Here is a 26,913-nt window from a genome sequence, read left to right as displayed (position 1 = left end):
CTAAAGGACGTTGTCCGAGGCCTTGCAGTAGTTGCTGATGGCAGAAAGGCGGTTTTTCAGGCTGTTAATGTGGCCACAATCTTGTACAAGTCGGGGCCAAACAAGATCTTCCCATTGTAAGGTAATGCTTCTAAGACTCTTAGAATCTGAATCCGCCATCCATGACTGCAGCCACAGAATTCGGAGGGCAGACACCGCCGTGGCCAAAGATATAGAAGCTAGGAGACTGGAATCCAAGGATGCTTCTCGAATATATGAAGCTGCATCTCTTATGTGAGCTACATAAGACATCTGATCCCAAGAGGCATCTGAGGGATAAGATTCTTCAAGGGTGTCTGCCCAGCTCTCAATTGTTTTAGCCACCCATGCAGTAGCCATGGTTGGGCAAGTAATGGCATTTGAGAGTACACAGATTTAAGGCCAGTTTCAATCTTTCTATCTATAGGGTCCTTCAGTGAGGAAACTGTAGGGATAGGTAATGTAGCGCTTTTAATCAAATGCATAACATGGCAATCAACTGCTGAGGGAGTCTCCCATCTTGTACAATGAGCTGGAGGTAAAGGATAACAAGAGGTCAGGCATTTTTGGGGCTGAAACCTCTTACTAGGAATCTGCCAAGCTGCTGCCATGTGCTCAACTAGTTGATCCGAGAGCGGAAACTCTGCTGAAGCCAAGTTTTATCATTTAAATAGTGGGTGCTTTGATGTGGGGGCGGGCTCATCTTCTCTTTGTAAGATAGATCTAACTGCTCGCACCAAAGCAGGTATATTAATTTTAGACTCTATGCTTCTTCCCCCGAAGGAGACTCCGCAGTAGAGATCAGTATCTTCTGCCTCCTCAGATGACAGCTGCGTGGACTGTGAAGATAACACAGGACGCTTAGTAGACTTAAGCTGGATACACACTATACAGATATATCTGCAGATGATTGTTCATACACACTGAATGGCCATCTGCTTCTAGCCGTGGGTCCCAGCAGCCAAGCGGCGTGTCCCACCCCCCTCCTTGGCGGCTGCCGCTGTGTACGGGCAGTATGCAGACCGCCAGTACACACTTGCCGATGGACAGGTATGTCTGCAGACATATCTATCCATCAGCTGTGCAGCACAGCCAATGCGATATGTCTGAGAACTATGTGGATCACAGACATATCGCAGGTACACACTTGGCGATGGCCAGCAGATATTGGCCAATCAATTGATCGGCCAATATATCAGTCAGTGTGTACCTAGCTTCACTGGGTAGCGGCTTCCCACCTTGGAACATATTTTGAAAGGCTGTAGAGGTAGCCACCAGACTCTGTACTGAGTGTCTACCCATGGAGAATGCATAGGAGGTACCTGTATTGCTTTTACCTGTTGTGGCAACACCATAGCGGCGACCCGCCTTACCTGTCCCCTTAGAATCTGTGTTGCAGTCTAAGTCTGTCCATGGAACTGGCTAGCAATGTCCACGGGATGCCCGCCGAGAGCACAAGGCGGAGCTGACGTTGTGGTGCCCATAGGGGTGTTGGAGCGGCAGCACAGACATCCCACAGTCTGCTGCTGCCCGCTCAGAAGCATAAAAAATAAAGAAAAATTATAAAAGCTTTTGGACTGCATGAAATATCCCAGTTAAAATGGTGACCCGACTCCGGCCAGGCATCAACGAAATTGAAGTGCCTCTGTCTCGGGGCAAGGTATTGGGAAAAGGACCGTTGCATCCTGGGAGCAAAGCTTTAACTGTCTGGTGCTCGGTCCTCAACTACCACCTACATCCCAAGGTCTCCCCTATGGGCCCTGAAGAAATTATTTCTCATCTGTGTGATATCTCTGATGTGTAACAAGATGTGATTTCTGTTTAAAACTTTTCCCACACTCAGGACATGGAAATGGTTTTTCACCTGTGTGATTTCTCTGATGTGTAACAAGATGTGATTTCTGTTTAAAACATTTCCTACACTCAGGACATGGAAATGGTTTTTCACCTGTGTGATGTCTCTGATGTGTAACAAGATGTGATTTATTTGAAAAACATTTCTCACACTCAGAGCATGAATATAGCCTCTCACCTGTGTGACTGCTCTGATGTGTAACAAGATGTGATTTCAGTGTAAAACATTTCCCACATTCAGAGCATGGAAATGGTTTCTCACCTGTGTGACTTCTCTCATGTGTAAAAAGAGCTATTTTATATGTAAAACATTTCCCACACTCAGAACATGGAAATGGCCTCTCACCTGTGTGACTTCTCTGATGTGTATCAAGAGCTAGTTTATAGGTAAAACATTTCCCACACTCAGAACATGGAAATGGTTTCTCACCTGTGTGACTTCTCTGATGTGTAACAAGATATGATTTATGTGTAAAACATTTTCCACATTCAGAGCATGGAAATGGTTTCTCACCTGTGTGAGTTCTCTGATGTGTCACAAGAGCTGATTTACAGGTAAAACATTTCCCACACTCAGAACATGAAAATGGTTTCTCACCTGTATGGACTCGATAATGTGTAACAAGACCCGACTTCTCTATAAAACATTTCCCACATTCAAAACACGGAAATGGTCTCTCACCTGTGTGAGTTCTCTGATGGATACCAAGTTTGCTCTGCTGCGCAAAACATTTCCCACACTCAGAACATGCTAATGTTCTCTCACGTGTATGAAGCTTTATATGTCTAGTAAGATATCTTTTCAGTGTAAAACAGTTCCCACACTCAGAACATAGAAAAGGCCTCTCAGCTGCATGAACTTTCTTCTGATGTACAGAAAGACTGATCTGCTTGGTAAAACTTTTCCCACATTCAGAACATAACAATGGTTTATCAGCTGTGTGATCTGAGCTGTGTGTAACACTACTGGGAGTATCAGGGGAGCATTCCCCATGGTTAGAGGGATCAGATGAGATATCTGCACTGTGAGATGCTGGATGTATACTGGGGGTAATGGGGTTTTCTCCTGGAGAGTCCTGTGACAAGTTATCGGCTAGGTTACAATCTGAAGATAATATGAGATGTCTCCCCGAGTTATTCCTGCTGCTGTGTCCATCTGCTGGGAACAGAAAAATTATATGGGAATTAGCATCACTTCAGAACTATACGATACTGTATAACTATAATAAGACATGCCCGGCTGTACCCCAACATCTCCATACTGTGTAACTATAAGACGTGCCTGGCTGTACCCCAACATCTACATACTGTGTAACTATTATAAGATGTACCTGGCTCTACCGCAACATCTCATACTGTGTAACTATAAGACAAACCCAGCTGTACCCCAACATCTCCATACTGTGTAACTATAAGATATGCCCGGCTGTACCCCAACATCTCATACTGTGTAACTATAAGACATGCCCGGCTGTAACCCAACATCTCCATATTGTGTAACTATAAGACGTGCCCGGCTGTACCCCAACATCCCCATACTGTGTAACTATATGTGCCCGACTGTACCCCAACATCTCTATACTGTGTAACTAAGATGTACCAGGCTGTACCCCAACATCTCCATACTGTGTAACTATAAGACGTGCCCGGCTGTACCCCAACATCTCATACTGTGTAACTAAGATGTACCAGGCTGTACCCCAACATTTCCATACTGTGTAACTATAAGACGTGCCCGGCTGTACCCCAACATCTCATACTGTGTAACTATAAGACATGCCTGGCTGTACCCAAACATCTCCATACTCTGTAACTATAATAAGACGTTCCCAGCTGTATCCCAACATCTCCATACTGTGTAACCATAATAAGACATGCCCGGCTGTACCCCAACATCTCATACAGTCAGTGTTATTTCCAAGTTTCAGTTGTGAATGTAGAAGTCAGATAGCAAATAGGTAACTGTGACCGGATAACCTTGCCTACGCCAACAGCCACAGATATTTTTTTGATCCCACTGGATCTTGGGGGGGGATCCCATTTCAATCTTGGATCTTGTAGGGATTCCCTCTTACCATCAGTAACCACCTGTTACTGACTCTGCCCACTGTGCCATTGGCATGCAACTTTGCTGCCACCACCAAGATCTTGGACTGGCACCTGAAAAGCACTTCTCTCAGGCTCCTACATCGGCACCTGAACTGCCTCTGCTGCATATGCTTAGACTAGCTGCAGCCACACCTCCTGACTGGTGTTGGCTGATACCCACTGGTCCCTCGCAATGGACCAGGCCCAGCAGGGTAGCTGGCAGCGGGTTTGAACTCGGAGACACTGGGCTCAAATTAAAGCAGTCAGAAAATGGAATAGCGCTTGGTGCAATTCTGATGTCGCAGGATACAGATGAAGTCATCTCAAAGTCAAGATGTTTATTGCTCAAATAGTTTTAAAAAAGACATTTCCCCTCGGGAGTATCACAGCATACAGATGATATGGCAGTTCATACCTTCTTGATGTTCAAAAAAATTCAAACGAAACAGGCTCACATGCCTTCTTTTATCTTACTCCAATACACAATACCACAAGGGGTTAGTGCACCCTGTAGTTATTACCTGATCAAGTGCATTTGCCTTGCATGCACAAGGCATGCTCAACTTTAACATTGTCCCTAATGGACAGTGGTGAGTGCTTACTCCTCTATGCCTGAGCCCACCTGTCGTCATTTTAGACGCCCAGGTGCCGGCATGTTTGGGATGAGAAAAAACTTCCCTACGATATGTACTTCCAGGATTCTGCTGAGGGGGACTTGGCCACCTTTTCTACCTGAATCTGGGCTCCAGAACAAGGCAGACAAGATCCCCAGCCAGTAGTCTCCTGGTCACTTTGGAGCTCGCTGAAAATAATTAGCTGACTGCACTGGCCAGTTCCCCATGCACCACTTTCAGGCATGAGGCTGCATTGGGGGGGGGGGGGGACAGTCCATTTTTCTCTGGAAGTGGCTGGGGATCCAGCAGCCCACAGAGAGCTCTACATCCCCCGGACTTCCAGGGAAACACAGGTAAGTGCAATTTATTGAAAATGTATTTAAACATTTTTAACAAATGCATTGCACACACACATACATACATTATATATATATATATATATATATATATATACATACATACAGATAGCCAAAGTGCGGCACTCGCGGCATAATCTCAATGGATAAACAATACGTGACACACAATTAGTCAACGTTTCAGTTCTTTACTGAACTTTTTTCAAGATCTTGAGTCAGTTCAGCAGTCCTTTGAAGCCCATTTCAGTGGGAAGCCTGGTCTGGCTTCTTTGCGTGCACACCACAGACACTGGTGAGCATAGGCCAATTCGGCAACCTGCATATCTGGTCTCATCAGAGGCGCAGGTGAAAATCTACAATGAGGTGCAGGAGATGTTAGTGCTAGGTGTAACAGTCCCTGGCCTGCCTCCATTGTATTGGTTCCCAAGATGGACCGTACCACGTGGTTTTGTGTAGATATCTGCCGGTTGAATGAGGTAACCAAATCTGATACTTATTCCTTACCCCGCATTGATGTGTTGTTAGACGAGTTGGCAGGAGCAAAATACATCTCCACTTTTGAATTGAGCAAGTGGCATTGGCAGATAGCAATGACCCCCGAGGCTTAAAAGCGATCTGCCTTCATCACCTCATTTGGCTTGTTAAGAGTTCAAGACCATCTGGGATGAAGAATGCGCCAGCCTCCTTCCAGAGCATTGTCGATGACATACTGAAGGGGTACGGAGATTTTGCTTAGGCCTACTTGGATGACCGCCATCTTCAGTGGAACTTGTGAAGATCACCTGAGGCATGTGGGGCTGGTGTTAAAAAGGATTCGGTGGGCAGGTCTGACCATCAGGGCAGACAAGTGCCAAATGGGGATGTCAGAGGTACAGTACCTGGGGCACCGTGTGGGAGGTAAGGTGAAGCCTGAACCAGCGAAAGTAGAGACTGGCCCCGCCCACAACCCAGAGATAGGCACTGGCCTTATTAAAAATGGCAGGGTACTACTGATGCTTTATCCCTGACTTCAGTTCTGTAGCCAAAACCCTTATAGATTTGACTAAGAAGAAGCTCCCCAAGGTAGTTGACTGGACACACTCTTGTGAGCTGGAATTTCAGTCATTTAAAATGTCTCTGGTACAAGAGCTCCAGTACTGCTGGTGCCAGACTACAGTAAGAATTTTGTTGTACAGACTGAATGGTCACAGTACGGACGGAGAAGTACTGAGCCAGAAGGGACCAGATGGGCAGGAGCATCTTGTGGCCTATTTAAGAAGGAAACTGCTACAGCAGGAGGTTTCAACTTAAATATATTCACAGTTGTGGATGAAACGCATCGCTGTCCGCATCAATTGGTGTCCACATTATCTTCTATAATTTTCCTATGGTGAGCCACGAATTGGGACTATTCTCCTTTATTAACCAAGAAGGACAAGGGTCAGATTATTGCCTGAAATTACACTGGCCCTTGAAGCCGGCGGGTCCTGCAGCCCTCAGCACGCCGCTTAGAGACTGGGAGCCCGAGCGGCTATATTTGTGAAACCGGTGGGTCCTGCAGCCTAAGCACGCCGCTTAGAGACCGGGAGCCCGGGCAGCTATATTTGTGAAGCCGGTGGGTCCTGCAGCTCGAGCACGCCGCTTAGAGACCTGGAGCCCGAGCGGCTATATTTGTCAAGCCGGTGGGTCCTGCAGCTCGAGTACGCAGCTTAAAGACAGGGAGTCTGAGCGGATAGATTTGTGAAGCTGGCGGGTCCTACAACCCAGAGCACGCTGCTTAGAGACCAGGAGCCGGAGCGGCTATATTTGTGAAGCCGGTGGGTCCTGCAGCCCGAGCACGGCGCTTAGAGACCAGGAGCCCAGGAAGCTATATTTGTGAAGCCGGTGGGTCCTGCAGCTCGAGCATGATGCTTAGAGACCAGGAGCCTGAGCGGCTATATTTGTGAAGCCGGTGGGTCCTGCAGCTCGAGCACGCAGCTTAAAGACAGGGAGTCTGTGCTGATATATTTGTGAAGCCAGTGGGTCCTGCAGCCCGAGCACGCTGCTTAGAGATGGGGAGCCCGAGCGGCTATATTGGTGAAGCTGGTTGGTCCTGCAGCCCGAGCACACTGCTTAGAGATGGGGAGCCCGAGCGGCTATATTTGTGACAGTTGCCGGCAAAAAAGCTTAGAGGAGGCGGGTCCTGCAGCTCAAGTACGCCGTGATCGGGAACCACAGAGACTAAAATCTGTGACAGCCGCGGATGTACTACACTGAAGTCCAGATTCAGTGCGGCAACAATATACAGCCATCCAGCGCTTATCTGGTTTTCCCTTTGTCGGCTAAGTAAGGAGTAGGTAACCCATTAAACTTCTTCTGAAATATTAAGAGAGAGATATGTTCACCTTAAGGAAATACATGGGATCATTCCATGACTTTGGACATTGTCTTTTGAATCTCATCTAATTGAGAAACTATTTTTATTATTAATCTTTTATGCGGTTCCTAAACATGTGTGAGGAATTTACTAATCTGATTATCAGTGTAGGATAATCCTTTATGAGATGACTTCATGCCATGTCATTCTTTTAGCAACATTGTAGTTATTTGTGTTTATTTTCTAATCCTCAATAGAAGGGGTGAATCCAATTAGGTGCTAATTGCGAGTAGCGAGTTTGTTTCATGAAACTCACAGACGTTGCACAAATGCGCGCTCCCGAGAATTCTCCAATCCAATGAAAAATGCCTATTCACGGTGCTCGCAGCGGAGGGGTGCGAACTGACTGCCAAATGCGATGTAAGAGAAGTGCATGAAAAAGTGGGGAGACCATCCTGGACCACCCAAAATTGATAATTTTCTTAGCAGGACCGTATAGGGCTGTTTGTGGGCATAAGGAAAGTACTGAAGGGTTTTAAATGGTGTCAAACAGCTGATTTGTGTTCTTGTTTAAAAAGATGCAAAAAAATGATAAAAAAGCAAACTTTTTTGTTTAATCTCAAATTAATTAAATGAAAATTGCAAAAAAAAGTAGGAAACAAGGAGATTTTGGGCTACATTGTGGAAACTAAAAAATTGTAAAAAAAAATGAAGTAAACAATTATTTTTCAATAAAAAAAAAAACTAATTACATTTGGGGTTCCTAAACTAACGAAAAAGTTAATTTTGGGGTAATTTGAGGCCATTTTTTTACCCTCAAAAATGACATGTAATTATTGGACTAATTAAGCTAACTTGAAATTTCCAAATGCCTGATTAGTCATTAGGGGGATGTCCAAGGGGTTCTTAAAATAAAGATTTTCCTTTCCATCTCTCACCCTCAGGGAGGTGCAAATGGAAAAATGCAAATTTACTCTGGTTCAGTGCAAGTTGCTAATTGGATTGCAAAATTAATTAGCTGTGCTAATTCGAAGAGAAAACAGCAAATTGCACCTCGCAATTAACAAATAATTAGATTAACCCCTAAGTATTTATTACAAATAAACTAAAAAATATTTTTCAGAATTGATAAGAGCCTCTGACTGATATGAAATGACCAGAGGAGTTTTTTTAATTTTCTGTTGCTTTTGTGGGGGTCACAATATAAATGACTGCAGCAGGTGATTTCCCCATTGGTCTGACTCGGGCGCTAGAATAATTTCTGTCTTTCCAGGAGGTGGGGTACGCCACAATTGAAAAGGAATGCTTGAAAATTGCTTGGACTGTGAAGAAGCTAAAGCTCCATTTGTATGGCCGGTAATTTACTGTGGTGACTGATCACAACCCTTTAAAGTGTCTACAACACACCACAGGGGAAATTGGCAGACTGTTGCGGTGGAGCCTTGCAGGAGGCTGCTCTTAATTTCAGAGGGATGGCCCTGATTCAGAGCGAGCGCTCTGTCAGGGCGTACGGCTCTGAATCAGGGCCAGAGTGCAGGCATGGTCTATACATTATATCACACACAGGACATACTAGCTGTATCCTGCTGTGTCCTCACACTCTCCATATCTCCATCTCAGTATGTGTAATAGAGTGCAGGCATGGTCTATACATTATATCACACACAGGTCATACTAGCTGTATCCTGCTGTGTCCTCACACTCTCCATATCTCCATCTCAGTATGTGTAACAGAGTGCAGGCATGGTCTATACATTATATCACACACAGGTCATACTAGCTGTATCCTGCTGTGTCCTCACACTCTCCGGATCTCCATCTCAGTATGTGTAACAGAGTGCAGGCATGGTCTATACATTATATCACACACAGGTCATACTAGCTGTATCCTGCTGTGTCCTCACACTCTCCGGATCTCCATCTCAGTATATGTAACAGAGTGCAGGCATGGTCTATACATTATATCATACACAGGACATACTAGCTGTATCCTCACACTCTCCATATCTCCATCTCAGTATGTGTAACAGAGTGCAGGCATGGTCTATACATTATATCACACACAGGTCACACTAGCTGTATCCTGCTGTGCCCTCACACTCTCCATATCTCCATCTCAGTATGTGTAACAGAGTGCAGGCATGGTCTATACATTATATCACACACAGGACATACTAGCTGTACCCTGCTGTGTCCTCACACTCTCCATATCTCCATCTCAGTATGTGTAACAGAGTGCAGGCATGGTCTATACATTATATCACACACAGCTCATACTAGTTGCATCCTGCTGTGTCCTCACACTCTCCGGATCTCTATCTCAGTAAATGTAAAATAACCAGTTTGTATCTCTCTAGGAATTAATATCTTTACTGGAGGTTAGATACGCTCTAGCCTCTAAGGGGATCTACTGGAACATGCACAATGGAACAGAAAAATCCACATTTTTAACAATCGGGATCCACCATTGCTCTCGCTGTGGACCTCCAGGCAGAAAATTTAATACTTTCCTAAAAGATATTTACACAGGTCTGGTTCATATCTCTGGTAAAACAGAATAAAATCAGTACAAGAAATCACATGCAAAGATGTTATTACCATTAGTGATCATTGATCATGTCATGCAGTAGTGGTCAGGAAGGATCATGGGTAATACCCCATTGAAGGGCATGGGGAGGACCATCGACAAAGGTCATTTTTGTAGTGGACAGTAAAGAACATAAGTAGCTTGTAGCAGACAAAGATATGATGAGTGTGGGGAGGAGACTGGTCAGATCTCTGGGCTGGTAACACACAGTGACATGATGTGAGGGGGAGAGCAGGAGTATAATAGGGGCTGATGGCTCCTGATGTATAAGATACACCAGAGAGTGTGGGGAGGAGACTGGTCAGATCTAAGAGCTGGAAACACACAGTGACATGATGTGAGGAGGAGAGCAGGAGTACAATAGGGACTGATGGCTGCTGATGTATGAGATACACCAGAGAGTGTGGGGAGGAGACTGGTCAGATCTCTGGGCTGGTAACACACAGTGACATGATGTGAGGAGGAGAGCAGGAGTACAATAGGGACTGATGGCTGCTGATGTATGAGATACACCAGAGAGTGTGGGGAGGAGACTGGTCAGATCTCTGGGCTGGTAACACACAGTGACATGATGTGAGGTGGAGAGCAGGAGTATAATAGGGGCTGATGGCTCCTGATGTATGAGATACACCAGAGAGTGTGGGGAGGAGACTGGTCAGATCTCTGGGCTGGTAACATACAGTGACATGATGTGAGGGGGGACAGCAGGAGTATAATAATGGCAGATGGCTCCTGCTTCCCCCCCTGTGCATATACATTTTACTCATTAGTTTGTACTGACAGAGGAGGGTGTAGGATAATAGATTGCTGTAGTGACTGAACAGAGTATGTGACTCTTTTCTGAAATAAGTGTTTATTACTCACCTGTGTTGATATCTCCAGGGATTTCCTCCTCTTTACACTTCTGATCACCCCTCACATATGTCTCTTCTTCTCCCTCTGTATCTTCTACCTTTATATCAGTCATATACGTCTCTTCTTCTCCCTCTATATCTTCTGTCTTCATATCAGTCACATAGGTCTCTTCTTCTCCCTCTATATATTCTGCCTTCATATCAGTCACATACGTCTCTTCTCCCTCTATAACTTCTACCTTTATATCAGTCACATACGTCTCTTCTTCTCCCTCTGTATCTTCTTCCTTCATATCAGTCACATACGTCTCTTCTTCTCCCTCTATATCTTCTGCCTTCATATCAGACACATACGTCTCTTCTTCTCCCTCTGTATCTTCTACCTTAATATCAGCAAGATCTTCACTCTAAATGACCCATAAAATAATCAAGTCTAATTTAATTGAGAATAAACAGTAAAATAATCTGTGTATAATACACACACAGATTCTCTATAGATCATATAGTCACAATCACTTTGGTATACTGGTATCTACCTGATGCTCCTGTGGGGTCCTGTGACTCTCCTCTGTACAATCCGGTGAATAAAGATGATGGGGACATCTCTCTGTGGTATTTCTATTACTGGGTCCATCTATAGGAAACACAGTGACTGAGTACATTGTATATATGTGCTCATCAGGTAATGTGTGTATATAGGGCTCCCATACCTGCTCTACCCTGTACAATAAATGACAGTCACCTCTTACCCAGTGATGTGAGGGGCCGGTGATTCTCCATCATCACGTCCTTGTACAGACCCGTGTTCCTCTATATATACCCTCTCCTGCATGGAGACATAGACAGTGACATCCTGACACCTTATAGGAACCTGACACACACAATGATATAGTCATCACCCAGACACATCCCCTAGTTGTACTGTCATGTATTATTACTAGATATAAGTGATGTCACTGTGACACTCCCATATCCCCTCACCTCCCCAGTCATGTCCCTGTATTATTACTATATATAAGTGATGTCACTGTGACACTCCCAGATCCCCTCACCTCCCCAGTCATGTTCCTCTATTATTACTATAGATATAAGTGATGTCAGAGTGACACTCCCAGATCCCCTCACCTCCCCAGTCATGTCCCTGTATTATTACTATAGATATAAGTGATGTCACAGTGACACTCCCAGATCCCTTGACCTCCCCAGTCATGTCCCTGTATTATTACCAGTGCTATTTTGGTAGAAAAATAGGTGGGTGGAACCATTCTTGGGGGAAGGGGCTGTGGGCAATCTGGGCAGAACTAAAATTGGGGTGGGACATCAGCTGGTGTGTAACCAATTTTTTTTTTAAATTTGAAGTTTGGGCTGTGGGTAGGGAGTGCTGGACCAAGCTGGTATGCAGGGCAGGAAGGGCTGGACTAAGAGGAAGTGCAAAACAGGGTGGGCTGGATCTATTGGAGGCACAGGGATGTCTAGACATGGTGCGGGGGTGGCAAATGAAAGGGAAGGTTGGAACTTAATGGGGGACACAGGGCAGGGAAGGCTGGATGGGGGAGCCACATGGTAGGGAATGCTGGACTGGAGGGCACATGGTAGGGAAGGGTGGACCTGGGTGGGCACATTACAGGGAATGCTGTACCAATGGGGGGAGGGCAGGGAACACTGGTCTGTGAGGGAACTTGGAGGGAACGCTGGACTGGGGGCAGGGAGCACAGGGCAAGGAACACTGTAACTGACCTCTGGACTGGGGGGTGATAGGTACCAGACCCGCATCCGTCCAGGAATGACAGCCATCAGTGGCGGCTCCGGTTGTTAGCACTCTGCAGGTCAGTATGTGTTTGACAGTGCACTGCGCTCTGTGCAACACTGCCACCCCTTCCCTCCCCCCTCACTTTTCCTTCATCATAAAGCTTCCTCACCAGTGGCTGGGTGGAGGGTGGGGATGTCCTCTGGAGCCAACCACATACAAATCCCATAATTCCCACGATGTATGTGTTACCTAAGGTGCACAAAAGTGTTACGAAATCCCCCGGGAAGACCTATCATAGTGGGGACGGATAGTTTGACTTCCAACCTGTCATCACTCATAGATGGTATTTTACAGCCATTGGTAATTGCTAATCCATCTTAAGAGATACAGGTGACATTTTGGAGGAAAATAATGATTTTGTGTGGGCAGAAGATATCTGGTTGGCTTCGGCCGATGTTACGTCCCTATATACTTGTATATTACATGTAAAAGGCCTAGAGGCGATAAAATGGTCTTTGGAGAAAATGGAGTTATCATCAGAAAGGAAGGATTTTGTGTTGTTAGCCATTAAGTTTATTTTAGAAAATAATTATTTTCTTTTTAATGGCAAATTTTTTCTCCAACGCACAGGGACAGCTATGGGGACTAAGTTTGCCCCAAGCTATGCCAATCTGTTCATGAGGTTCTTTGAAGAGACTCATGTGTACAGTGGCATAGCTTGGGGCACAAACCTCATTAAATGGTACCGTTACATCGATGATGTGATGCTGCTATGGAAAGGTACAGAAGATGATCTCGTCCAATTCTTTTCATACCTGGATGTGAATGATGTAAATGTGCATCTCACTTTGACATACAGTCAATTGGAGATACATTTCTTAGATTTGACTGTTTACATAGAGGAGAATAAGATTCACACAAAAACCTATAAAAAATCCACGGATATCAATTCCTTTATTCCAATAGATAGTCAAAATCACAGGCAGTGGTTAAAAGAAGTACCAAAAAGTCAATTTCTAAGGGTTAAGCATAATTGCAGCAGAGAGGATATACACAAAGATCAAATTTCTCAGATGAAAAATGACTTTTTAATTAAGGGGTACGAATCAAAAGGTCTGGATAAGGCTATACAAGAGACAATGGAGAAAGAGAGATCGAATTTATATGGTATTAATAGGGTAAAGAAAGATGACAGTAAAAATGATAGGCTTAAATGGGCTATGATTACTGGTTATGATTCACAACATAAACTAGTAGAAAAAATCTTTCGGAAACATTGGCACCTTTTACAAAGGGATCCTGTATTACGAGAAGTAATCCCAGACCATCCTACTTTTATTTATCGTAAATCTAAGAATTTTAAGAACTTCTTGGTAAAAAGCATGTTACCTATACCAACTAGGAACCTTGGCCCTCATTCAGAGCCGTACGCTCTGAGCAGAGCGCACGCTCTGAATGAGGGCCGGGCTCCATGAAAATGGAGCGTCCTCCTGGACGCTCGTATAGCTGTGGGTCACCACCCACAGGCTATACGAGCGTGCATTGTGATGGCCGCGATGGTCGTGACCATCGCGACCATCGAAATTGCGAGCCGGAGCCTGCGGTTGAGGTTTTCAACCGCAAGCTCCGGAGTGATTTTGGCTCTATCAGAGCCAAAATCACTCCCACTGACATCACTAGTGATGTCAGTGGGCCGGCTTCTGACGGGAGGCGTTCCCGTGGGAACGCCCCCGTCAGGGAGGCACGCCCCCGGCACGCCCACCAAAGGGGGCGTGCTGTCAATCAACATTGACAACACGCCCCCTTTGATCGGACACAACGAGCGAAGGACTTTCCTTCGCTCGTCGCGTCTGGCGCATGCGCATGACGGAGCTCCCTCCGTCGTGCGCATGCTCAGTCCATAACATCGACCCACTTGCGGGCGGACAGCCGCTCGCGAGTGGGTCTGAATCAGGCCCCTTGTACGGACAAAGGGTTTCCATCGGTGTGGATTGTGTATGGGCTGTAGGCATGTCAAGGATAACAACATGAAACATACAGAAGTACAGATCAATGGTGTAAATTTTAAAATACAAGATTTTATAACATGTAACACATCAAATGTAATTTATCTTGTAGAATGTGTTGTGGATTGGTGTTTAATGGACGGACCACAAGACCTTTAAAAGTGCGACTTTCCGAACACCTTAGGAACATCAAAAAAGGACTTACCACACATTCTCGGTCTAATCATTTTAAAATCACACGATTGTTCAGTTTCACATATCAAACGTTTTTTAGGATTGATACATGTGAAAGCGTCCTGGAGGGATAAAAATGTCGAACAAAATCTTGCTAAAACGGAGATGAAGACTATATTTAAACTTAAAACCCTCCATCCAAGAGGACTCAATCAAGATTTTGAGTTAAAATGGTTTTTGTGAAGTGTTTCAATTTTTTATTCTTAATCCTAATTATTGCTATTAATATTATTTTTATTAGTAATTATTCACATCCAATTGAGTTTTAATGTGTTAAACTACTATCTGTTCTTAATATGGGATATCACTTTTAAGGTCCAGTTGTATATTGTTAAAGATCTGATTTACCTAATACTAACACTTGATTCTGTCTAATAGATTCATCCAAACTTGTGACCATTCCGTTTTCAAAAAGAGAAACTACATCTCCCAGAATCCACTATGTTTTAAACGGAAGTTACGTTGGAGACTAATAGAATACTCGGTCTGGGACTGTGTCTAAAAGGAAAGGACTACATCTCCCAGAATCCTTTGGAGTTGGATTACAGCTTCCGGTGGAGACCCGGAGATTGTGTTCTGACGACCCGCGATCATGTGGACTACGCGTGTGCAGTCGGTCCCACTTTGTTATGGGGAGGAAGGCAGCGGGGACTAAGTGGATAAAGGAGGGTCCGCTGTTATCCAGTGGAGAAGGAGGAGTCATTTTCGTGCGGACCGGAAGTAGCAAAAACGCCATCTTTTGGATTCCAGGGAGACTGGTATATAAACTGGAAACTCAGCAATTTACCTTCATGCCTTGATAAAGAGACTCAGTCTCGAAACGCGTTGGATAGAAGGGGACATTCTCACTTGGACTACTGCATGTTGCGAACATACTGGAGGTAGGTGCGGAGAGGTGTTTAGTTATTTGGACATGTGTTTGGGATCCGGACCCAATTACCTCCACACCATATTTATACCTCAGCTGTTCACATTGCAGTTTATATCCCTCTGAGAATGTTTTATATGTTTTAATGCTTTTTGTCATTATAATAAATTTATTTTTATGGAAAAACTTTGCAATACCCATTGTTGATTATGGAGGAATGAAAAGATACCTTTATAAGTGGAGGACAACTTACAGTTTTATGAGTACTGGTAAGCTTCTCTGCTTTCAAGTATTCTGTTTGAAACTAAAGATACCTTTATATGTTTTGCACCGCTTGATAGGACTGTAAGTTAGATAGATCAAAGATATAATTATAGGAGTGTACCCATCTCTATATTCAGTGAGTTGGGGTACGCCTCATCTTTCTCTTTCTTCAAATTAAGTCTTGAAGAAACAGTGTATATTATAATTTTTAAGAACATCTCACACTGACGTCATATATATACCCTTTTTCCCTATATCTGCGGGACCTCTGGTAAAGACAAAGAGAGGACCTTAGGACTGACGTCTATAACTGCATTTATACGGATAAGTATATTTATTCTTTCCACTGTTCACAAAAGTACTATACACAAGCAGCGCCATTTTTCAATATTCTTGAACACCCAACCACATACAGTTCGCACTGCACGAGCTGGTCCTGACAGTCATCTAGATTGAGGTACAGCCTCAGCATTTCAAAAAACTGCCGACTGCGAGCCAATCACAGCTCACAGGCCGGCAGCCGCTCCTGATTGGCTGCTGGTCAATGAGCTATGATTGTCTCATGGCTGGCAGCTTATCTGAAATGCTGCGGCTGTCCCTTTCTTCTTGATGATTGCCATTGTAGCATGGCTGCCGGTCCGGGGCCAATTACTCGTTTTTGCAAGTGCCACTAAAATCCTCTTTGCAGACAGGTTCAGGAACACCGTACCCGATGACGTAAATTTGCTAAAGAGCTTCAGGAAGTGTGTTCCTGACCGTTCCCCCTGAAAAATATCACTGATTATTACTATAGATGTAAGGGATGTCACACTGACACTTCCAGATCCCGTCACCTCCCCAGTCATGTCCCTGTATTATTACTATAGATATAAGTGATGTCACTGTGACACTCCCAGATCCTCTCACCTCCCCAGTCATGTCCCTGTATTATTGCTATAGATATAAGTGATGTCACTGTGACACTCCCAGATCCCCTCACCTCCCCAGTCATGTCCCTGTATTATTACTATAGATATAAGTGATGTCACTGTGACACTCCCAGACCCTCTCACTTCCGGAGTCATGTCCCTGTATTATTACTATAGATATAAGGGATGTCACACTGACACTTCCAGATCCCCTCACCTCCCCAGTCATGTCCCTGTATTATTACTATAGATATAGGTGATGCCACTGTGACACTCCCCAGGATTTAGGGTCGATTCAATTAGACATGACAGTCGCATCCACAAGTATTATGTTAGTATTAGTATCCACAGTTATATGCCACACTTACGGTGTCACCACACTCACATAAATATCCACGGTTGTGGGGTTAGATCGGGCCATGAGCGGAGCAGGTTGCGGGTAAGTTGGTTGCGATTTCATGCCGTCGCAGCGGTAACTCACCCCTTTGCGTCTAATTGAATCAAAGCCATAGTATTCCCAGTCATTTCACTCGTCTTTGTCTTTAATATAGCATATACACTAGATAAGCTCACTTATCTAGTGTATACAAAAAACAGGGATCATACTTAAACGTGCACCACCGAAAGATGTACTTTGAAATCTGAGAGCTCTCATGGTAAAGGTTGTTTTAAATTACAAAAAAAGCTCTATTTACTCAGGTAGTTACTGTGAGAGGCAATATGTGTATGTGTGTGTGTAGGTGGTCGGGTGATAAGTGAGGGGTTATATTTTGGAACAAAGGTTAGTTTCTTTTTATCACTCTATATCAGCTCTAAGAAATATGGTGATAGAGAATCAGCCCTTAGACACATCCCCATCTAATACCACTAGTAATACATGTGTCCTGTTATTCCCTAATAACTACAGGTTATTACATCTGATGCTCCATCTACCACTGATCTGTATTATTGTATTACTGAGAATCAGACCATAGTCATATCTCCATCTAACACCACTAGTAATATATGTATCCTGTTATTCCCTAATAACTACAGGGATATTACATCTGATGCTCCATCTATCACTGATCTGTATTATTGTATTACTGAGAATCAGACCTTAGTCACATCTCCATCTAACACCACTAGTAATACATGTGTCCTGTTATTCCTAATAACTACAGGGTTATTACAGCTGATGCTCCATCTACCACTGATCTGTATTATTGTATTACTGAGAATCAGCCCTTAGTCACATCTCCATCTAACACCACTAGTAATACATGTGTCCTGTTATTCCCTAATAACTACAGGTTATTACATCTGATGCTCCATCTACCACTGATCTGTATTATTGTATTACTGAGAATCAGTCCTTAGTCACATCTCCATCTAACACCACTAGTAATACATGTGTCCTGTTATTCCCTAATAACTACAGGGATATTACATCTGATGCTCCATCTACCACTGATCTGTATTATTGTATTACTGAGAATCAGACCTTAGTCACATCTCCATCTAACACCACTAGTAATACATGTGTCCTGTTATTCCCTAATAACTACAGGGATATTACAGCTGATGCTCCATCTACCACTGATCTGTATTTTTGTATTACTGAGAATCAGCCCTTAGTCACATCTCCATATAACACCACTAGTAATATATGTGTCCTGTTATTCCCTAATAACTACAGGGGTATTACATCTGATGCCCCATCTACCACTGATCTGTATTATTGTATTACTGAGAATCAGCCCTTAGTCACATCTCCATCTAACACCACTAGTAATACATGTGTCCTGTTATTCCCTAATAACTACAGGTTATTACATCTGATGCTCCATCTACCACTGATCTGTATTATTGTATTACTGAGAATCAGACCATAGTCATATCTCCATCTAACACCACTAGTAATATATGTATCCTGTTATTCCCTAATAACTACAGGGTTATTACATCTGATGCTCCATCTACCACTGATCTGTATTATTGTATTACTGAGAATCAGACCTTAGTCACATCTCCATCTAACACCACTAGTAATACATGTGTCCTGTTATTCCTAATAACTACAGGGTTATTACAGCTGATGCTCCATCTACCACTGATCTGTATTATTGTATTACTGAGAATCAGCCCTTAGTCACATCTCCATCTAACACCACTAGTAATACATGTGTCCTGTTATTCCCTAATAACTACAGGTTATTACATCTGATGCTCCATCTACCACTGATCTGTATTATTGTATTACTGAGAATCAGTCCTTAGTCACATCTCCATCTAACACCACTAGTAATACATGTGTCCTGTTATTCCCTAATAACTACAGGGATATTACATCTGATGCTCCATCTACCACTGATCTGTATTATTGTATTACTGAGAATCAGACCTTAGTCACATCTCCATCTAACACCACTAGTAATACATGTGTCCTGTTATTCCCTAATAACTACAGGGATATTACAGCTGATGCTCCATCTACCACTGATCTGTATTTTTGTATTACTGAGAATCAGCCCTTAGTCACATCTCCATATAACACCACTAGTAATACATGTGTCCTGCTATTCCCTAATAACTACAGGGTTATTACATCTGATGCTCCATCTACCACTGATCTGTATTATTGTATTACTGAGAATCATCCCTTAGTCACATCTCCATCTAACACCACTAGTAATACATGTGTCCTGTTATTCCCTAATAACTACATGGATATTACATCTAATGCTACATCTACCACTGATCTGTATTATTGTATTACTGAGAATCAGCCCTTAGTCACATCTCCATATAACACCACTAGTAATACATGTCTCCTGTTATTCCCTAATAACTACAGGGTTATTACAGCTGATGCTCCATCTACCACTGATCTGTATTATTGAGAATGATATTAGTGGTATTGGCCAACTAAGAGGAAATTGTTACCTACATGTGCATTTAAATTGGCTAAAAATGTATGGGATGTACTAATGGCCACATCTGTGAGAGAACCTGGCAATCGGGTCCCTTGTTTCACCCTCGTCTACCGTATACCCAGAGGCCAGACTTTGTGAGGGAGAAAAGAACCATACTAATATAATGTTCTTTATTGCGTTATTTATTAATGTGTGATATCCTGTACAAGGAGACGGCTGTGAGATGGGAATAATAATAAATCACAGGATATTGATAATCTTACCTGTGGGAATGTTCTTATGTCCACTTCAGGTGTCTGCAATCATCAGAGTCTGAGTTGGGAGCACAAGGAGAGAAATAGATAAAATATTATCAACACAGGTTGTTACCATATGATCAGAGCCCCCAACACTAAAGCTGGTTACACACACAAATATAGGGAGATATATATAAGGTTTAAGAAGACATGCGCCTGAGTGTAGTATTTAAAATAAAATAGTAACCGGTGCTCGTAAAAATAAATGTGCGTACTAGAGAGAAAATCTTTTAAGCTTAACTGAGGTCCAGAAATAAGTGGTCCACACTGGATGGGTTAAATGGGATGTCGTCCGCTGGATCACCTTATAAAAAGCTTATACAAGCTCATGGGAGAGAGAGTATATATAGTGTAGTATTTCCTTTCAATCAATAAAGTTATTATATATAGAGACTGTCTTCTTAAACCTTTCTTCCAGAACCACTCCATCCGTTAGCCAAACGGACCCCAAGAAGACTGCTGCCGCCTTTCAATTAAGGATCAGTGACTTTACGGAAAATACCACACCTACAATCACATATTGCACTAGATGCACGTTATTTATGTACAAATAATTTATTATCACGCTACTTAATTCAGTCTGAGGGAATCAGTATTTACTGTGCGCTGCCCCTATACATCTCTCACCTAAAAACACATATATATATATATATATATATATATATACACACACATACACACACACACACATATATATATATATATACACATACATTTATATATAATCTTTTTTGTAGCCGATGCTTTATTACACAGAGGGAATCATCCTGCTTACACTTAGTGTGATTATATATATATATATATATATATAAATTCCCCAAACCTCTGATCACTGGGTAATGATATATATGTCTCACCATAAATGATACAGATTATCACTATATACGTCTCCCATCACACAGCTGGTCAGTGCTGAGGGGTTATTGGCCCTGGTTAGACCAGGCTTTATATCCTCTTTCTGTTACTTTCTGTGTATTTCCTGACTTATTGCGCTATACAGATAACACCTCGGTCATTTCTTACTGACACTATTACAGGTTACACTTTATTATTAGTAGGGTGAGTGCCCCAAATATATAGAGAGAACTTCCTGCTTCTGTTGTTACCTGTATAATGATAATGCAGCACCAGAGTCTGCTCCAGCTGTATATTAGTAACAACATGTTCTGCTCCACCTGTATTATACCCACACCGGGGTCTGCACCACCTGTAGAATGATAATGCAGCACCAGAGTCTGCTCCATCTGTATTATAGTATCAAAAGGTTATGCTCCACCTGTATTATACCAACACTGGCGTCTGCTATACCTGTATATACATAGTGCAGCACTAAAGGCTGCTCCAGCTGTATTGTAGTAACACCAGGGTCTGTTACACCTGTATTATATAGAACACTGGTGTCTGATATACCTGTATGATAATAATGAGGCACCACAGTCTGCTCCCCCTGTATAATAACAATAAATACCATCACCTGCTGCTTCTTCCTGCTGGGACCGTCACCCGGAAGCTGCAGTTATACAAGAAGACACGCCCCTCTATATAGCCACGCCCCTCTCTCTCCGTGTAGCTATGGCTACTGTCTGCCCCGCCCCTCTTATCTAAGAAACCGCCCTCCTCTCTTTCCCCTCAGGGCGGTGATTGGCAGAAGTGAGTAGCCAATCAGGCGGCACAAAGTAGGAAGGACGTCCTGTAACTAGAAGCCACCTGCACCTGCCGCTCACAGCTTCATCACTAGAGTAACAGCTGTACAGTCTAATGGTGTCCTCATGTACGGTGACCGGCGGCCATATTCTTATAGTCTCCCAGTCACAGAGCAGAGGGGACGGGCTACTTGGTCTTTAGTAGGCCATTTTTTCATAGACATTCCTGACAGACGGATCCAGGTAACGTGTCCTCTATATATTATATTATTATTATATAGGGGAGAGGGGACCGTACAGTAATATATGAGGAGGAATAACACAGCTCCTAGCAAACACTATGTGGTATTATTATTATTATATAGGGGGGAGGGGACTGTACAGTGATATATGAGGAGGAATAACACAGCTCCTAGCAAACACTATGTGGTATTATTATATAGGGGAGAGGGGCAGGGATGTATCTATAATGGGTGCAGGGCCCCTCGGTCCAGGGGGGCCCCACACCGCAGACCCTGCACCCATAGTATTACTTACCTCTCTGGAGTCCAACATCGGTGCGGGTGTTCGGTGCTGTAAAAACGACTGGAAAATGGCCGCCGTGGTCATTTTCCCAGTGACCTGTGCAAACTCTATAGACTTTGGGCTCACGCTATTGCCCAGAGTATATAACTCTGGTGCTGGCCGCGCACAGCTCAGTGCGCTGCTGGATAGAGAGGTGGGGGCCCGTGTCGGAGACTGCACACAGGCCCCCTCCTCTCTAGAAACTCCCCTGGGGAGGGGATTGTATAGTGATAGATGAGGGGGAATAACACAGCCCTCAGCACACACTGATATGTGGTATTATTATATAGGGGGGAGGGGACCGTACAGTGATATGAGTGGGAATAACACAGCTCCCAGCACATACTGATATGTGGTTATATTATTATTATTATATAGGGGAGAGGGGAACGTACAGTGATATATGAGGGGGAATAACACAGCTCCCAGCACACACTGCTGTGGTATTATTATATAGGGAGAGGGGACTGTACAGTGATATATGAGGGGAATAACACAGCTCCCAGCACACACTGATATGTGGTATTATTATTATATAGGGGGAGGTAACTGTACAGTGATAAATGAGGTGGATAACTAGTGTTAGCTCTAGATCCGGCGGGAGGCAGGGCGCCGGAGCTAGAGAGGGCATGCCCGTGCGCGCACCAAAGGCGCGTGCGACTGAGAAGGGGGCGTGGTCATCGGAAAAGGGGGCGTGTCTATAAGACGCGTCCCCTTTTCGTCACTCTTGGGGGCGTGCCCGGCACTTACGGACACGCCGGGCAGCCCCCAAGCCCTGCAGACAGGGAGAATAGATGCCGGGCGTATGCGCCCGGCGTCTATTCTCTGGCGGTGACAGGGTCACCGCATGTTTCTCCACCCGCGGGACACTGCATCCCGCGGGTGAGAACGGCTCCCGCAGGCTGTGAGGGCAGGGCGCTTTTGCCCTCCTCCTGGAGGGCAGGGTGCTTTTTGCCCTCCAGAAGGAGGGCAGGGCGCCGCGCCCCGCTAAAACAGCCTAGCGGGAACGCTAGATAACACTAGTCCCAGCACACACTGGGCCTGATTCAGAATGGATCGCTTTTGCGATAGCGTACGCTGCTCGGTCGATGGTGTGCACTTCGCATGCATTTGCGAGTTAGCATTGCTATTGCTCTGCGATCACTCTCACAGATACAAAGCCATCGCAGAGTGAGTGACTTCAGGTCAGCATTTGGGTGTGGTGAGGGGAGTGGTCAGGGGGTCCGATGTTCCCGAACAGCGTATGAACTGCTCGCTATTCTTGTGGCTGTTTTTTTCAACCTCTATTTTGCGAGCAGTTCTGAGTAAAAAAAAACCAAGTGACGTGGGCAATGACGCTGCTGTATTAATTATGCACTCCCTTAAAACGCCCGTTTTGACCTTTAAGCACGCCTGCGTTTGAATTCCACACCCCCGTTTTCAAGCACCTTCCCCTGTTACCACCCACATACGCCTCCTCCTGTCACTCAAAATAGCAGGCATTCGCTATTTAGCGAACAAACTATTTTCGGCCGCACTGACTGGTTCGCGCATGCGTATTAAAATCCGTACACATGCGCAGATGTGCGAACATCGGTCACAACGAACGAGCGGCCGCTTACGAGCGGCTCTGAATCAGGGCCCTAATTCGAAAATTGCTTATTATTTCTTTATGTTTAACATTTCGGTGGTGGCACATCTTCCTTCCAGTATCTTCCTTCCAGTATCTTTCTTCCAGTGTCTTCCTTCCAGTGTCTTCCTTCCAGTGTCTTCCTTCCAGTGTCTTCCTTTCAGTATTTTCATTCCAGTATTTTCATTCCAGTATGTATCTTCCCTTCAGTATTTTCATTCCAGTTTCTTCCTTCCAGTACATATCTTCTCTCCAGTATCTTCTCTCCAGCATTTTTCTTCTTGTCTCTTCCCTATGGTCTCTTTCTTAAAGTATATTCCCTCCAGTATCTTCTCTCCAGCTTCTTCCCTCCAGTCTCTCCCCGCCAGTCTCTTCAATCAATGTTGAAAAAAATGTTCTTGTTCCTGTGCAATAATCCCTAAATCCTCCTATGGCACATGTGTTACACGGAAATAGACCAGCTACAGGCTCTTTTGCGCCTACCTCTGATTCAGCCACATTGTAGTGAGAGAAACATTATTGTCTCTCTGAGATCTCCATTTTGTATTATCCAGAATAGTTTTCTCTGAGCGATCCAGGTCACGTTTGTGTTCCTCACAGCTGCTTTGAGCGATCCATGTCCCTTCTGTATTTCTCACAGCTGCTCTGAGCGATCCATGTCCCGTCTGTGTCCCTCACAGCTGCTTTGAGCGATCCATGTCCCTTCTGTATTCCTCACAGCTGCTCTGAGCAATCCAGGTCCCGCCTGTGTCCCTTACAGCTGCTCTGAGTGATCCAGGTCCCGTCTGTGCTCCTCACAGCTGCTCTGAGTGATCCAGGTCCCGACTGTTTTCCTCAAAGCTGCTCTGACAATTCAGGTCCTGTCTGTGTTCCTCACAGCTGCTCTGAGTGATCCAGGTCCCGTCTGTGTTCCTCACAGCTGCTCTGACAATTCAGGTCCCGTCTGTGCTCCTCACAGCTGCTCTGAGTGATCCAGGTCCCGACTGTTTTCCTCAAAGCTGCTCTGACAATTCAGGTCCTGTCTGTGTTCCTCACAGGTGCTCTGAGTGATCCAGGTCCTGTCTGTGTTCCTCACAGCTGCTCTGAGTGATCCAGGTCCTGTCTGTGTTCCTCACAGCTGCTCTGAGCGATCCAGGTTCCGTCTGTGTCCCTCACAGCTGCTTTGAGCGATCCATGTCCCTTCTGTATTCCTCACAGCTGCTCTGAGCAATCCAGGTCCCGCCTGTGTCCCTTACAGCTGCTCTGAGCGATCCAGGTCCCGTCTGTGCTCCTCACAGCTGCTCTGAGCGATCCAGGTCCTGTCTGTGGTCCTCAAAGCTGCTCTGACAATTCAGGTCCTGTCTGTGTTCCTCACAGGTGCTCTGAGTGATCCAGGTCCCGACTGTGTTCCTCACAGCTGCTCTGACAATTCAGGTCCTGTCTGTGTTCCTCACAGGTGCTCTGAGTGATCCAGGTCCCGTCTGTGTTCCTCACAGCTGCTCTGAGCGATCCAGGTCCTGTCTATGGTCCTCACAGCTGATGAAAAAAGATTCAAGGGTGCTGAATTTCTTATGTCTTTTGCTTAGGAAACCAGATAATTTATTAGTTACAGGCGCAATAAGGAGCATATAGGGGTAATGCTCATATATGTGCTAGGAATTATATATAATGGAACAATGTATCGTATATATGTGCTAGGAATTATATATATTGGTAATGTCCCAGAAAAGAGTTATGGGGCATTTCAGGAAAATCTTTTGCAAAACCTCCGCAAAGCCCCTCTGCAATTATGTATTTATTTATGCATGGATGTTATTTCTATGTATGTATATATGTATGTATATAATATGTCTCTAGGAAAAAAAGTGAATAGTGTCATTTATGTAATTTATATTATATGTAATTATGGGGTCTGACATTGTCCTTTTCAAGGGTGAAATTAAAATAGAATCCAAATTATCTGGAAAGCCCCCGTTTCTGTCCCATTGTTATGTAACTGGATACCTGTAATGATAGCTGTGGAGTCAGGAGCATAGTGACATATAAAATGTATATTGAAACAAAACCATAGTGCAGACAATGCAGAGAAGCCAGGAGTGATACATGAACCGGACGGGAACTGGTGGTAACAGAAACTTGGAGGTCTGCAAAACTGGATACAAACAAGAACCATATGCTGCAGAGTAGATGAGTCAGAGTCACATGCAGTAATAGGAGGGACAGCTTGCAGAGGCCCAGCTGGCTTTAGCTGCACATACTATAGGTTGGAGATATACAGACTGGATACAAGCAAAGGCGAAAAGCTGCAGTATAGATGAGACAGACTCACAGACATCAATGGAGCTGCAGTTTGCAGAAGTCCAGTAGACAGGAGATCAGGTTCAGGCCGTGGAATACAATCCAGGGATAACAATCAATGACCAGCAGGGGGCATGGTGATGGGCAGGAATAAATAGTCTGTGAGGCAGATGCAGGTAGTTAAACAGGGGAGTGATATTAACATCTGCATGTGAGGAAACAATGTCAGAATACATCAGCAGCACCTCTGGTGACAGAGAGGTACTGCAGGCCAGATACAAAATAAAGGACAGTGGGTCTCATTCAGACCCAGTCGATAGATGCAAGCGGTCGCTCTGATTGAGGGTGGCCACTTGCATCTTGAAGTGCAGCCTCTTGGTCGCTAGCTAAGTTGTGGGTTACCACCCACAGCCTAGCGACCGACCAGGGTGATGGTCACGATGGTCAGGACCATCGCGACCATCGGGGCTTGCGACGAAGTCCCAGGGAGCTTCCTGCTCTGATCGAGCAGGAAGCTCCCCACTGACATCATTGCTGATGTCAGCGAGGCCGCCCCCAAACGGCAAGCGTTCTGTCGGGAACGCCTCCGTTTGGCCGGGCACCCCCCCCCCGGCACGCCTCCCAAACGGGGCAAGGTATCGATGATGATTGGTGTGAGACCCGGAGCGGCCGGCTCCGACGTGCGCATGCACAGTGGGCAAACATCGACCCGGTTGAGAGTGCTCAGAGCTTGCGACCGGGTCTGATTGAGGCCCAGTATCCTTCCACCGATGTAACTTATATCCAGTGATGCAAAGAGCATGTGATATGTGTCTGGGAGGAATAAGACCCCCGGCCAGAAGCATTGGTGTAACCTTATACAGTACAACATTG

General features: G+C 44.6%; 2 protein-coding genes across 2 annotated transcripts in view; one reads left to right on the top strand and one right to left on the bottom strand.

Annotated features, from left to right (window-relative positions):
• On the bottom strand, window positions 1-21,399 carry LOC148436369 (uncharacterized). Its single transcript, XM_088464988.1, has 8 exons — window positions 21,358-21,399; window positions 19,915-19,963; window positions 11,456-11,532; window positions 11,243-11,340; window positions 10,717-11,113; window positions 2,228-3,028; window positions 2,135-2,164; window positions 1-308 (listed from the first exon to the last, which is right to left on the bottom strand). The coding sequence occupies exons 3-8, from the start codon at window positions 11,487-11,489 to the stop codon at window positions 1-3; spliced, it is 1,668 nt and encodes a 555-aa protein (XP_088321114.1). The 5' UTR covers window positions 11,490-11,532; window positions 19,915-19,963; window positions 21,358-21,399.
• LOC148436368 (uncharacterized) overlaps window positions 13,095-26,913 on the top strand; it is a 79,999-nt gene continuing 66,180 nt past the window's right edge. The window contains exons 1-2 of the mRNA XM_088464987.1: window positions 13,095-13,634; window positions 21,811-21,833. Coding sequence (XP_088321113.1) covers window positions 13,095-13,634; window positions 21,811-21,833 — 563 coding nt within the window. The remainder of the gene's footprint in view (window positions 13,635-21,810; window positions 21,834-26,913) is intronic.

This window comes from Taudactylus pleione, unplaced genomic scaffold (assembly GCF_031769625.1).
Source record: "Taudactylus pleione unplaced genomic scaffold, aTauple2 ptg001781l, whole genome shotgun sequence".
Lineage (NCBI taxonomy): Eukaryota > Metazoa > Chordata > Amphibia > Anura > Myobatrachidae > Taudactylus > Taudactylus pleione.
Note: the sequence above shows the minus strand (reverse complement) of the source record. Positions and strands in the feature narration are given on the sequence as shown.

What these genes read in the sequence shown, in the direction of transcription:
- LOC148436369 (XM_088464988.1), bottom strand. Translation starts at nt 11,489, where the DNA reads ATGATGGAGAATCACCGGCCCCTCACATCACTGG. An exon ending in CCCTGGAGATATCAACACAG is followed by an intron (nt 3,029 to 10,716) that starts GTGAGTAATAAA and finishes TGTTCCCAGCAG; the next exon opens with ATGGACACAGCAGCAGGAAT. An exon ending in ACATGAGAGAAGTCACACAG is followed by an intron (nt 309 to 2,134) that starts GTGAGAAACCAT and finishes CTTATCCCTCAG; the next exon opens with ATGCCTCTTGGGATCAGATG.